Source organism: Coregonus clupeaformis, chromosome 8 (assembly GCF_020615455.1).
Source record: "Coregonus clupeaformis isolate EN_2021a chromosome 8, ASM2061545v1, whole genome shotgun sequence".
In the NCBI taxonomy this organism is placed as follows: Eukaryota; Metazoa; Chordata; class Actinopteri; order Salmoniformes; family Salmonidae; genus Coregonus; species Coregonus clupeaformis.
Window position 1 is genome coordinate 33,877,316 of NC_059199.1, and position 13,724 is coordinate 33,891,039.

The following is a 13,724-nucleotide window of genomic DNA, read 5'->3' on the forward strand; positions in this document are numbered from 1 at the left end:
TTAGCAACTTCTGAAAACATTGCTAAATATTGAGATGTACAAATAGCATATAATTTATTACAGTCTTTAAAATAAGTAACCATTTTTAAAGGTAGCTTAGCTAAGCATAAAATAACTAGGGTGTAAAATTACTACTCATAAAACTACACTTACTCAAGCAAAGACATCTTAAGCAAAACAACAAAAGTTTTAAAAAAAGAATGAAGACATGAAAAAACAGAACTTTATTACATTCGTCAGTCTATTCAACAGCATGAAGACCATTGTAACAATAATAAACTACAATGCAATACAGAAAAAAAGTGATCAAACATACTGTATTATAATAAAACATCATACTAGCATTGATGCATTTGTCTTTTCCCACAATATAGAATATAGAAAATGTGTATTTACCCACAATATATATATATATATAGAATACAGGATATCTCACAATAACCCTTCTGATATGAAAGTTAAGAGCCAAGGTTAAAATAAATATGGCAGTATCCGGGGAGCTCTGGCAGGTGGGGTTGGGAGTGTCACCATGTAGCAAGGCGAGTTGCTCAGTTGTTCTTATTGAGTCCTACTAGCCCGGCGCTAACGCCCCATAGTCTCAGTGCTGCAAGATCATCTCTCCCCTCAGGAGCTGGCACCTTCTCCTGACAGTCACTGAGAAACAAGCACATGTTAACTCAAAGCTCACTTAAACACCTAGCTATTTATTTTGTCTACACTCAGAATAAACACCACATCGTACAAACATGCTCTTGATGGGATACTTAACCATTCCATGCACACACAAAATACACTCCCACTGTAAATGTAAATCATCCCCCTCCGATTAACACACAAATACACACACACACACAGAGACTGATTCAGGTTAATTCACTCTACATACAGGGATGCTAAACTCAAAGTGGTACCTGAAGTAGCAGCCACTCTTCTCCTCCAGCCCCTCAGTGACGGCGCAGTAGATGGTGGTCTGGGCCCCCTCCTTGGGGTTCTTCATCAGGAGCCAGGCGGGGGCTGACAGCATGGCACTCAGCGTGGGGTACTTTGACTGCGAGTGGCGCCACAGCTCTGTCCGGATAACCCCAGGGTGCAGGGAATATGACGTCACTCCAGTACCTGATGGCGTGAGTGTAGGGATGGGGCCACTAACCTTAGAATGTGGACATTCAGAGACGTCGTGTGGCAGGGAGCGCTGTACTGTACACCAGTTATAACCTGATTTTGAAGCAACATTATTTGTTTGTATAATTTTTGTTGTGCATACTAAGACTGCTACTGATGGGGAGGGGGAGTGGGGGGGGACACAACATCATTAATAGGTCAAGAATCCTGAAATACTGTAATTGCAAAGGTCAGATTATCTTTATGGTTAACTCCATGATACTTGATGAATACTCTGTGACAAAGGCCTCAAAAGGTAAAATCCATCCATAACTATGGTAAAATCCAACTTGATTGTTAACCAATAAATGTAGACCTGTGTGTTGAAGCATCTATTTTCTGACCCCGAACAAAGGTATGGCCCATTGGTAATGTATTTCCACTTAAAGAGCTGGGGTCCATTACCATTACAGTACATTTAGCCATTGAACAGGATATGCAGTGGAAATGTAAAAATCCCCTAGTTACATTACTTAATTTCCTACACATAACTAGGTTCATTCATTTGAATTTGTCTAATTTCTAACTACATGTATATGAGTAGTAATAGAGTAATAGAGCTATAATAAGGCAACCCGTCACCTTTGGTCCTTCGTGCCAGCTCCCTGGAGAAGAGGAGGTTGGCCAGTTTGCTCTGCTTATAGGCGATTACTGAGTTGTACCCCTTCTTATCAAAATTAAGGTCTTCAAAGTGGATTTTCCCTGAAAGAAGATGAGGTAGAGCCAGATAAAGCTATAACTCAATTGATTATAATAATAATATCTGGTCAGGATGGGCTTACCGCCTTGATGAGCGATGCTAGACACATTGATGACGCGGCTGGGGGTTGAGGCTTTCAGCATGTCCAGGAGCAGATTGGTCAATAGGAAGTGACCTAGGTGATTGACGGCAAATTGACTCTCAAAACCGTCCACTGTGAGGCTTTTGGGACACAGCATTATACCTGTGAGGAGTAGAGGGAGAGGATTTTAAAAAGATCAAGCCCACAACTTTGACAACGAAAAACATGCTATAGTTCAAAGCATATCCAGATTAAGGAGGATCTTCAATGACAACATCAACACATTTCAGGCTCTCAAAGCATGTTGGGTAAAAGCATCAGTCTCACCTGCGTTGTTGATAAGTATGTCCAGACGGGTCTCTGTGGCAATGAATTCCCGAGCAAACTGACGTACTGACCCGAGGGAGGCCAGGTCTAGTTGTTGCACCACCACGTTAGTATTTCCTGTGGAACTGCGGATCTCTGCTGCAGCTGCTTCTCCCCTGGTGAGGTCTCGGCAAGCCATGATCACCCGAGCTCCTGAGAACACACAATACCGTCAGTCTGAGAACACCCTCATCACATTCCCCTCGAATAGAATATATAGGATCAGCCCTATCATCAGCTAAACAACATCCACAATCTATCACACCCCATCGCTAAGCCTCCTATACTCAGGACTTCCATTGAAAAGCCCCCACAGTTGCCCTTAAATCCCAATTTTTCTCAGATTGCATTGGAACTTGTTCGTGTCCAAAAGGGACATCCCATGAAAGGTAATGTAAATCACAAAACAGTTACAGTACAGTCCAATAGAGAAGTGCCACATGCCTACTGTACCTCTCATGGCCATATCCCAGGCCGTCTCCTTGCCGATGCCAGTGTTGGCACCAGTGATCACCACAGTCCTTCCATGCAGTTTGGCACGGCTGCGGCATACCCCACCAGCGATCCACTTTCGCAGTAAAACATAGCCTGGTTTGGAGACAAACGGCACTGAGCCAAAATATCACTCTTACTTCTTTTTATGTTGACCTATGTACCTTCCACTAGAGGCACCCTACCTGTTGATTGTGTAAGAACTGACAGGTCGGCCACCTCTCTCATGGGAATAGAAAGCATGGTCATTGGTCACATTGGCCCACAATGCTTTTGCTACTCGTCACTTTTAATCCTGGGACTATATGTGGAACATGTGGAAGAGTAAACATCCTTATTTTGGAGCACCAATGTGATCAATCCATGGACAGGGAAAGATAGAGCAACTGAGGGCAAAAAAAAAGTATAGGGTCGACACACAGTTACAGTCCAATAGAGAAGTGCTGTTAAGACAACAGTTCAAAAGACACTGGACTGTTTCCATATGGGAGGAATTTCACAAGCCCTAATCTACCACAATTAAAATCTCTCAACCAAACAAGATTTAATCCTGGCTTAACATTTTTCAAGTCTGCGTAAAAGATCCTTTGTTTTGGAAGTAGGAATTGTTAACATACTTCATTGAAAAGGTAGCATATGCTGTATGTGCAATTGTAAAGCCTTTACACACATAACAGTATATATCAGGATCTTGGAGCTACAGGGAGTGAACACGTTACAAATCACAAACCTTAAATAGACACTACAATCAAGCATTACCACATACCACGGTCAGTCATGCTTCAGTGATTCTGTTGATTTTCATGTAAGTCAAGAAACATGTACAATCTGAAGACTTTTACATCCTGTATGTCACAACATGGCACAACATACTTCATGCAGTCAGTTTTGAAATACAATATACTCTGTTGGTGGTTTAGTAGTGTTAACCTTTGTTGAAATTAGGCTACTATTCCCCTAGCATATATTCCCATGTAGAAATGTTAGAACAATATTACCATTATAGAAAACTGTAAAAGTAATTGAAAGGAGGTCTGAGACCCACACACAATACATCAAGATAACTTGCAAAGCAGTAGAGCTGTGACTTACATATGGTTGTCACTGTGGTCACAGCGCCGTACTTGACTAGCTGGTTTTTCGTCAACTCTTTCCACATCTTATCAGCTCTTGTTGCCAGAACAGTTTGACTACCCCAGACCAGACAACTTAGCTTTGTAAATCCTGAGCTTAGCGAGTCTGGCTCTTCTTCTTGAACTGTGTTGCTTTGAATGTTGTTACAGCACGAGTAGTGATACAGATCGAGTGGCTATGAATAGGTCTAAGTATCTTACATAGGAGGTTTAAAGTCTTATAGCCAGATTAAACCAGAACTACTCCCTTAATAAACAGTCAATGGTGCACCACTAGTCTGGCACTACTATGGTTCTCCTCCTTGAAAATTCATTGCAGTGGGATTGTGTGGTGTCTTTATACACTGACTACACCAAACATTAGGAACACATTCCTAATATTGAGTTGCACTCCCCCACCCCCCTTTTGCCCTCAGAACAGCCTCAATTCGCCTGGGCATGGACTCTACAAGGTGTCGAAAGCGTTCCACAGGGATGCTGGCCCATGTTGACTCCAATGCCTCCTACAGTTGTGTCAAGTTGGCTGGATATCCTTTGAGTGGTGGACCATTCTTGATACACATGGGCAACTGTTGAGCGTGAAAAACCCAGCAGCGTTGCAGTTCTTGACACAAACCGGTGCGCCTGGCACCTACTACCATATCCTATTCAAAGGCACTTTGAGAGGGGGGTAGAAGGATTACTGTTATACTATTCCAGGTATTCTTTAAAGAGGTAGGGTTTCAAGTGTCTCCGGAAGGTGGTCAGTGACTCCGCTGTCCTGGCGTCGTGGGGGAGCTTGTTCCACCATTGGGGTGCCAGAGCAGCGAATAGCTTTGACTGGGCTGAGCGGGAACTGTGCTTCCGTAGAGGTAGGGGGGCTAGCAGGCCAGAGGTGGATGAATGTAGTGCCCTTGTTTGGGTGTAGGATCAGAGCCTGAAGGTAAGGAGGTGCCATTCCCCTCACAGCTCCGTAGGCAAGCACCATGGTTTTGTAGTAGATGCGAGCTTCAACTGGAAGCCAGTGGAGTATGCGGAGGAGCGGGGTGACATGAGAGAACTTGGGAAGGTTGAACACCAGACGGGCTGCAGCGTTCTGGATAGGTTGTAGGGGTTTAATGGCACAGGCAGGGAGCCCAGCCAACAGCGAGTTGCAGTAATCCAGACGGGAGATGACAAGTGCCTGGATTAGGACCTGTGCCGCTTTCTGTGTAAGGTAGGGTCGTACTCTGCAAATGTTGTAGAGCATGAACCTGAAGGATCGGGTCACCGCTTTGATGTTAGCGGAGAACGACAGGGTGTTGTCCAGGGTCACGCCAAGGTTCTTTGCACTCTGGGAGGAGGACACAATGGAGTTGTCAACCGTGATGGCGAGATCATGGAGCGGGCAGTCCTTCCCCGGGAGGAAGAGCAGCTCCGTCTTGCCGAGGTTCAGCTTGAGGTGGTGATCCGACATCCACACTGATATGTCTGCCAGACATGCAGAGATGCGATTCGCCACCTGGTTATCAGAAGGGGGAAAGGAGAAAATTAATTGTGTGTCGTCTGTGTAGCAATGATAGGATAGACCACGTGAGGATATGACAGAGCCAAGTGACTTGGTGTATAGAGAGAATAGGAGATGGCCTAGAACTGAGCCCTGGGGGACACCAGTGGTGAGAGCACGTGGTGCGGAGACAGATTCTCGCCACGCCACCTGGTAGGAGCGACCTGTCAGGTAGGACGCGATCCAAGAGTGAGCAGCGCCAGAGATGCCCAACTGTCTCCTCCCCTTCATCTACACTGATTGAATTGGATTTAACAAGAAACAGCAATAAGGGATCATAGCTTTCACCTGGATTCACCTGGTCAGTCTATTTCATGAAAAGAGCGGGTGCTCTTAATGTTTTGTATACTCTGTGTATTTGTCAAGAGTACAACTTAATGACAGAGCTTGTCTAGCTCTGGTCCAGTGAGATTGTCCAAGCCCTGGTCCAGCTGCTTCCCCCTCAATTTCGACATTGGTAGCAGTAGTGGCGTGCTCTCCCTGTATTTGAGTGTACTACTACTTCAACTATTGTTATGATGACACATGGTAGGACCAAGTCTATGGGTATGACCCACTGAGGTATGGGTAGGACCTAGAGTGCCACCTACTGGCCTATTGTAAAAGCTACCATTTTAAAAGAGCGATAGTCAAGGCAAATAGGACAAAAAGCTATAGCTAGATTTTGCATTGGCTAATTATTCATAATTATGTAAGTTATTTCACTATTACAAAAACTCTAGTAATCATATTGTTGACGTTGTCAAACACTTTGATTGGCAGGTTACCAGTGGCGATATTAGCATGTAAATCTTGGTGGGGCAAACTTGAAAAAAATGTTTTAGATGCATGCCAGCAAAGCCACTACACAACACTACACTAAACAATACATTAATTGGACTATAACGGTGACCAGAAACTGTTAGGGCCTACATAAAACTGTCCCAACAGCAGAGTCCCAACAGCAGTCCCAACACCTTACCACTGTTACACCTGGCTATCAGCGGAGCCTTGCCTGGCAGCGAAACAGTTCAGTCAGCCTCATTTATTGCCTTTCAAAAAAACATAGCTGATATGGCTGACTTGCTTAAACAAATGTGGTTTCTACTGACAATTGAGATGTACAAACTATGGCATAAGGGGACGACGAGCGGATAAGAGGCAATCCGTAATTTAGATTAAGACATTAATGAGCGAGCTAGGACGGACGTAGTCAATACAACTATTTGTTCAGCACTTTTAAAATGTACAGCGACAGAATTCAGAGCATAGGCCGTTCTTACAGTTTTCTCCCTGTACACCAAGTCAGAACCGTAGGATAAATAAAGGGGCATATATGGAGATGATTGTGGTCTACAGGAAAAAGAAGAGGACAGATCACGCCCCCATTCTCATTGACGGGGCTGTAGTGGAGCAGGTTGAGAGCTTCATGTTCCTTGGTGTCCACATCACCAACAAACTAACATGGTGCAAGCACACCAAGACAGTCATGAAGAGGGCACGACAAAACCTATTACCCCTCAAGAGACTGAAAAGATTTGGCATGGGTCCTCAGATCCTCAAAAGGTTTTACAGCTGCACCATCGAGAGCATCCTGACTGGTTGCATCACTGCCTGGTATGGCAACTGCTCGGCCTCCGACCGCAAGGCACTACAGAGGGTAGTGCGTACGGCCCAGTACATCACTGGGCCCAAGCTTTCTGCCATCCAGGACCTCTATAGCAGGCGGTGTCAGAGGAAGGCCCTAAAAACTGTCAAAGACTCCAGCCACTCTATTCATAGACTGTTCTCTCTGCTACCACACGGCAAGCGGTACCGGATCACCAAGTCTAGGTCCAAGAGGCTTCTAAACAGTTTCTACCCACAAGCCATAAGACTCCTGAACATCTAATCAAATGGCTACCCAGACTATTTGCAGTGCCCCTCCCCCCCAATTACCTCGACTAACCGGTGCTCCCGCACATTGACTCTGTGCCAGTATCCCATGTATATAGCCTCGCTATTGTTATTTTACTATTGTTATTTTACTGCTGCTCTTTAATTATTTGTTACTTTTATTTCTTATTTTTTGGGGGGTATTCTTTCTTAAAACTGCATTGTTGGTTAAGGGCTTGTAAGTAAGCATTTCACTGTAAGGTCTACACTTGTTGTATTCGGCGCATGTGACAAATAAAATTTGATTTGATTTGCTATAAGCAGACAATGAAAGCTCTTACAATATTCGATGATGACATTTCTCTAAAACAGGCTGTAGGCTACATGAAGGGAAAAGAAAAAAGGACCAAATTATTAGGGTGAGGCACATGGGCTACTAACCGCTTACTACACAACACATACACTTAGTATTACTTTCTTAGCTGCTGTATACATATCTCCCTGGCATATTATATAATTAATGTAGCAGCATACAATACATTTTTGGACTCACCTTGTTGTGCTGTGCTCACTTGAACAGGAAAGGGTTGCGGCGGTCCATCGTGGGCAAATTTTGTCATCAAACTTTGTAATCAAAGTCTGGCATTCTCTGGATTTATGGTGCTTTCAAGAGAACTGGGAACTCTGAAAAAAAACAAGGTTGAATCATGACGTTGGTGATCTTCAGGTCAGAGCTCTAGAAAGAGGCCTGAGTTCCCGACTTGGAATTCTGAGTTGGATGACCGTTCAAAACGTATTTTCCCAGTCAGAGCTCGTTTTTTTCAGAGTTCCCAGTTGTCTTGAACTCACTGAAGTCAGATTACCCAGTTCCGAGTTTCCAGTTGTTTTGAAAGCGGCAGAAATCATGCTGGATTGACAGCATGGCCAATGTTGAACGTTTATCCTTTTAAGCTTGGAAAAGAGACCCTTAAACCCAGACTTGGACCACACATGCACTCCACTGAATAGCAGGCTAGTGATTACTTTGCAATGCTTGCAGTTAGCCACTGATTCCTTCCAAACCACTCATTGTTGAATTAGCGATTTCCAACTTGTTTTGTAATGTTTATGTCCAATGGCCGATGAGCACCGATACATTTTAGCTATATAATTTCTCTTCATAATTTCTCTTCATATGACAAGGATTGAAAAGGATTTGCCAGTAGATTGTCGACTTGATTCATGATGATGACTGCTAGCTTGCTAGCTAAGATTTTGAAAGTATGATGTTGACATGATCAGTCCAATCAAAGCTACTGTAGATATAACGTGATTTGACGTCCTTTTATCTGTGGCCAACGACCTGGAGCCTTCTTGGATGGGCACTTCTAATGTAACTCTAAGGCAGCACCCAAGGGGCTTGAATTTTCGAGCTCTCCCCATAGATTTTGCGGTAACGTAGTGTCCCCATGAGTGGCAGAACACTGAGCCAATCACAGCACAACTAGAGAACATCACCAACCCCTGCGCTCCGTATTTTCCGCTGGCTGCCCCACCACCACAGAAAATACTGAGCTAGGCTGAAACACCTGCATTTTGGAACTGCCTTACTCAAGAAAGCAAAAAAAGAGCCCATGTTTGTATGCGGCTTTATTAACTCAATAATTTATTTATTTTACATTGTTTGCAAACTGATATGTGACACGTATTAATGCCCTGAATGACGAGTCACCACTGCAGGCTACACTCATATCAATATTGAGTTAGTAGCTAGTGAATTTGGAAAGAATCAAATGCAACATAGAAAAAAATATGCGCATGCATTGTTTGATTGAATCCCTGTGGTTGATGTTTATGGTCCTGTGAATTTTGTAATTTAGCTAGCTGAGCTCAACCTGTCATCTACCAGAGGGGGCGCTCCTGTACGTATACCGCGCTGCCGGCTATAGCGAAGGACTGCTTACCAGTACCTAGCTACTAGCTAGCTTTCGCTTTGCCTAGGCTGGTAAAGTTATATTTGTTTTAGGCTGTTGGCCATATCGCTAACTACGGTTCATGTTCACTGGCAGAAACATATTAGTTGGCTCAGCTAGCTACTGGCTAACGTTAGTTACCCAGCCAGTTCAGTTTGTTAGCTTCGTTAGTTGTTAGCCACTGCTAATACCTCCAGTTGTCACTCGACCCTGGCCTCCTCCGGTTGCTGGACTGGTGCGCGAGGCTACATTCAGATTATTAGCTAGCTAAATTAGCTAACACCAGCTACCTAACGTTAGCTAACTAGCAAGAGATTCAGATCGGAAACGGGAGGGGCAACGATCGCCAGTCGGATGATAGACAGTTAGCTAGTAGCTAGCTAGCCAATACCTATGCTCCCACGCACAAGCTAGCTACTTTTTGTGTAATGGTTCCACTCAAATCAAATGTTATTGGTTGCGTACGTTATATAGATTTTGCAGATGTTGTCGCAGGTGCAGCGAAATGCTTGTGTTTCTAGCTCCAACAGTGAAATACCTAACAATACACACAAATTAAGAAAGAAATGTAGAAATATCAGCTAGCTAGCTATTTAGGCGGTGGGCCTTATATAGCGGGTTGGCGTTTGAGAGCAGTGTTGGTGTTTACATGTTCGTTCAAGTAACTTACTCGTTTACAGATACTTCTTCAAAACATGTAGAAATTGCAGATTGACAAAATGAATGTTAGCTAGATGGTATATTAGCATACTACTATTTATTCTGGCAATCACAGTTAGGTAAATAGAGCTACAGATAAAACGACTATTTGAAAGCGAAATTGGTAAGCATTTTATATTGGTTTATGATATACACATGCATGGCTGCAACATTGACAAAATGCCTGACAACTTGTACTATGGAGAAACGCATCGCATTTCAATATGCATGATGTGGAGATAGTCATACAACATCCACCAATTTATAAAAATATATCTGCGCTTGTATTAGGAGTTGCAAATCCAATTTGAACAAAGTAGATTTTTGGAAGATGGCAACATTATAAAAGTTGTAATCGTGTGCTTTTCATGATGGAGATGGTCACCCCGCCCCTGTTTTAAGATCGTAGCCAATCAGAGAGTCTACATCAAAACTGGAAGTGACGTGCGATTTTCTTGCGCCTTCCTACGCGAGCCGAAAAGGGAAAAACGGTAGCAGTCACCATTCTACAGATCTTTGTTTTTCACTTCACTTCTCCACGGTTTGTTGTACTTCTTACTTTTTATTTAACTTCGGCAAAAGAGTGAACAAGGTAAGTCATTGGCATGCTTCGTGAATAGATTTAGATGTTGCCAGTTGTTGAACTCAGTTAGCTTGCTTGCTAGCAAGTTAGCTAGCAGTGGTGCTAGCTCAGGCTCACGCCTTGCTGTTTGCATGGAGTCATGTTGCAGAGTGGGCTGCAGGAATCCATGCACACGCGCACTGCACTATCGAACGTCACTACTGATCCAGGACAAGTTAGTTTGCACTGGTTGTTGTAGGGAAAATGAAGATTAGAAGATAGGAAGCTGATCTTGGACCAGCGTTCATGAGCAGCATTTTCTCATCACACCTTTTTGGGCGACCAGACCAAATTCACATAGAAATGTTGTTATAGATCTGTCATTCTTGTTGAAAGCAAGTCTAAGAAGCGGTAGATCTGTTCTATGTGTTATTTCTATGTTTCCGTAAAGTTTCGTTTCTGACATCATTTACTTTCAGTTTAATACACCAGCTGAAATACAATATTTTCGGTTCTGTAAAATATATTTCACAGCAGTTTAGATGGTACAATGATTCTCTACACTATACTTACTTGTTTTGTCACAAACTGAAATTAAAGAAAACTATTAGAATTTTAGCAACCAGGAAATGGCTGAGTGATTTCTGCATAGTGCATCTTTAATGCACCAAATTTGGTAAAGACAATAAAAATAATTCATTTTCTCTTCCTCCTTAACTACAACCACACCAGCTTTCCCTTTAAAACTGGACAACACATATGCAGTGAATAAGATACACAAGGAGCAAGAGCTGATGCTCTACTTTCTGACTTTGCATGATTGCCACTCATGTCCAGGTCATGTGCCAATATTTTAAAACGTGATCATAGATATGTCCATATTATATCAACTAATCTACAGTTATGAGCATGGCGGACTCAGACGTCAACATGACAGACTCTGAGATCAACGCGACAGACTCAGAGCTCCACATGGAGTGTGTGGAGGAGGATCTGACACCGTGGCAACAGCAACCAGATGAGGATATGGAAGAAACAAGCAAGGGACCCAGTAAAGGTGAGTGTGCTGTGTGCAGACTCGATGTAACCTGCTTCCTTGGGTCATGTCATTCTGTATGTTTTGGGACTCAATTCTCAATAGCAACAGTTTCAAAATAGACATGTGAATGGTGAATCTGTATTATTATCAGTATCATTGCCATATTCTATCGTCGTCAGTTCATGGTTCTTTAAATTGCCTTCCCAGTACCTCCCGATGACACTTCAGTGATGCACCTCGGCGACAGCAGTAGCATCACAACCAAACCCATGCCTGCTCTTGGTGAGTGCTCTGGCATGGTGTTTAAAAAATATATAGGGATATACAGGTAACTGCCAAATAGGAAAACAACATTGTCTTAATAGGGTGTTGGGCCACCACAAGCCAGAATGGCTTCAATGCACCTTGGCATAGATTCTACAAGTGTCTGGAACTCTATTGGAGGGATGCGACCCTATTCTTCCACAAGAAATTCCATCATTTGGTGATGGTGGTGGAAAATACTGTCTCGGGCGCCGCTCCAGAATCTCCCATAAGTGTTCAACTGGGTTGAGATCTGGTGACTGAGACGGCCATGGCATATGGTTTACATCGTTTTCATGCTCATCAAACCATTCAGTGCCCTGTGGATGGGTCCATTAATCTCCCGAGTGGCGCAGTGGTCTAAGGCACTGCATCGCAGTGCTAGCTGTGCCACTAGAGATCCTGGTTCGAATCCAGGCTCTGTCGTAGCCGGCCGCGACCAGGAGACCCACGGGGCGGCGCACAATTGGCCCAGCGTCGTCCGGGGTAGGGGAGGGAATGGCTGGCAGGGATGTAGCTCAGTTGGTAGAGCATGGCGTTTGCAACACCAGGGTTGTGGGTTCGATTCCCACGGGGGGCCAGCATTTAAAAAAACAAAATACAAAAATTACAGTGGGGGAAAAAAAACAAACATGTAACTCACTAACTGTAAGTCACTCTGGATAAGAGCGTCTGCTAAATGACTAAAATATAAAATGATTGTCATCCTATGGGGGCATGGCCTAAATAATGGCCTGCCTTTTATGCATGACCCTAAGCATGGTGGGATGTTAATTGCTTAATTAGCTCACGAACCACACCTGTGTGGAAGCACCTGCCATCAATATATACTGAACAAAATAAAAATTGTAAAGTGTTGTTTCATGAGCTGAAGTAAAAGATCCCAGAAATGTTCCATACACACAAAAAGCGTATTTCTCTCGAATTTTGTGCACATTTGTTTACATCCCTGTTAGTGAGCATTTGTCCTTTGCCAAGATAATCCATCCACCTGACAGGTGTGGCATATCAAGAAGCTGATTTAACAGCATGATCATTACACAGGTGCACCTTGTGCTGGGGACAATAAAAGGCCACTCTAAAATGTGCAGTTTTGTCACAACACAATACCACAGATGTCTCAAGTTTTGCAATTGGCATGCTGACTGCAGGAATGTTCACCAGAGCTGTTGCCAGAGATCTGAATGTTCATTTCTCTAGGCCGTCATTGTAAATAAGAATTCATTCTTAACTGACTTGCCTAGTTAAATAAATGTTAAATACCATAAGCCGCCTCCGTCGTTTTAGAGAATTTGCCTGTACGTCCAACCAGTCTCAAAACCGCAGACCACGTGGAACCACGCCAGCCCAGGACCTCCACATCCGGCTTCTTCACCTGCGGGATCGTCTGAGGGGGTGCTGAGGAGTATTTCTGTCTGTAATAAAGCCCTTTTGTGGGGAAAACTCATTCTGATTGGCTGGGCCATGGCTGCACCCTTGCCAAGTCATGTGAAATCCATAGATTAGGGCCTAATGAATTTATTTCAATTAACTGATTTCCTTATATGAACTGTAACTCAGTAAAATCTTTGACATGTTGCATTTATATTTTTTATCAGTATACTTTGTATCCCTCATTTACTCAAATGTTCCCATTATTTTGGCAGTTACACGTATACTCTTGGCAACAGTTTTGACTTCACTTCTTTTTTGTCTTACTGACGTGTGACGTGTAGTCACAGTAGCATAAAACATGGTTCAATGGACACATGTAACCAACCTGTTTAAGCCTCATAGGGAGTATATTGACTTTGGCCCATCTCTGCAGCACCGTTACTACCCAAACCAATGGTCCTGACTCAAGTGCTGCAGCCTCT

General features: G+C 43.5%; 1 protein-coding gene across 6 annotated transcripts; it reads right to left on the reverse strand.

The window, feature by feature from the left end:
• Positions 1-200: 200 nt before the first annotated feature.
• LOC121571791 (retinol dehydrogenase 12-like) lies at positions 201-4,309 on the reverse strand. Of its 6 annotated transcripts, none has more exons than XM_045222356.1 (8): positions 3,894-3,977; positions 3,568-3,592; positions 2,763-2,897; positions 2,271-2,462; positions 1,944-2,105; positions 1,744-1,863; positions 912-1,272; positions 201-654 (listed from the first exon to the last, which is right to left on the reverse strand). In XM_045222356.1, the coding sequence occupies exons 2-8, from the start codon at positions 3,578-3,580 to the stop codon at positions 549-551; spliced, it is 1,089 nt and encodes a 362-aa protein (XP_045078291.1). In that variant the 5' UTR covers positions 3,581-3,592; positions 3,894-3,977; the 3' UTR covers positions 201-548. The 6 variants fall into 6 exon arrangements, with proteins under 6 accessions (XP_045078291.1, XP_045078290.1, XP_041739414.1 ...); XM_045222355.1 differs by lacking the exon at positions 3,568-3,592 and adding an exon at positions 2,987-3,102 and having other exon boundaries at positions 3,894-3,939; XM_041883480.2 differs by lacking the exon at positions 3,568-3,592 and having other exon boundaries at positions 912-1,116; positions 2,763-2,918; positions 3,894-4,309.
• Positions 4,310-13,724: the final 9,415 nt, after the last annotated feature.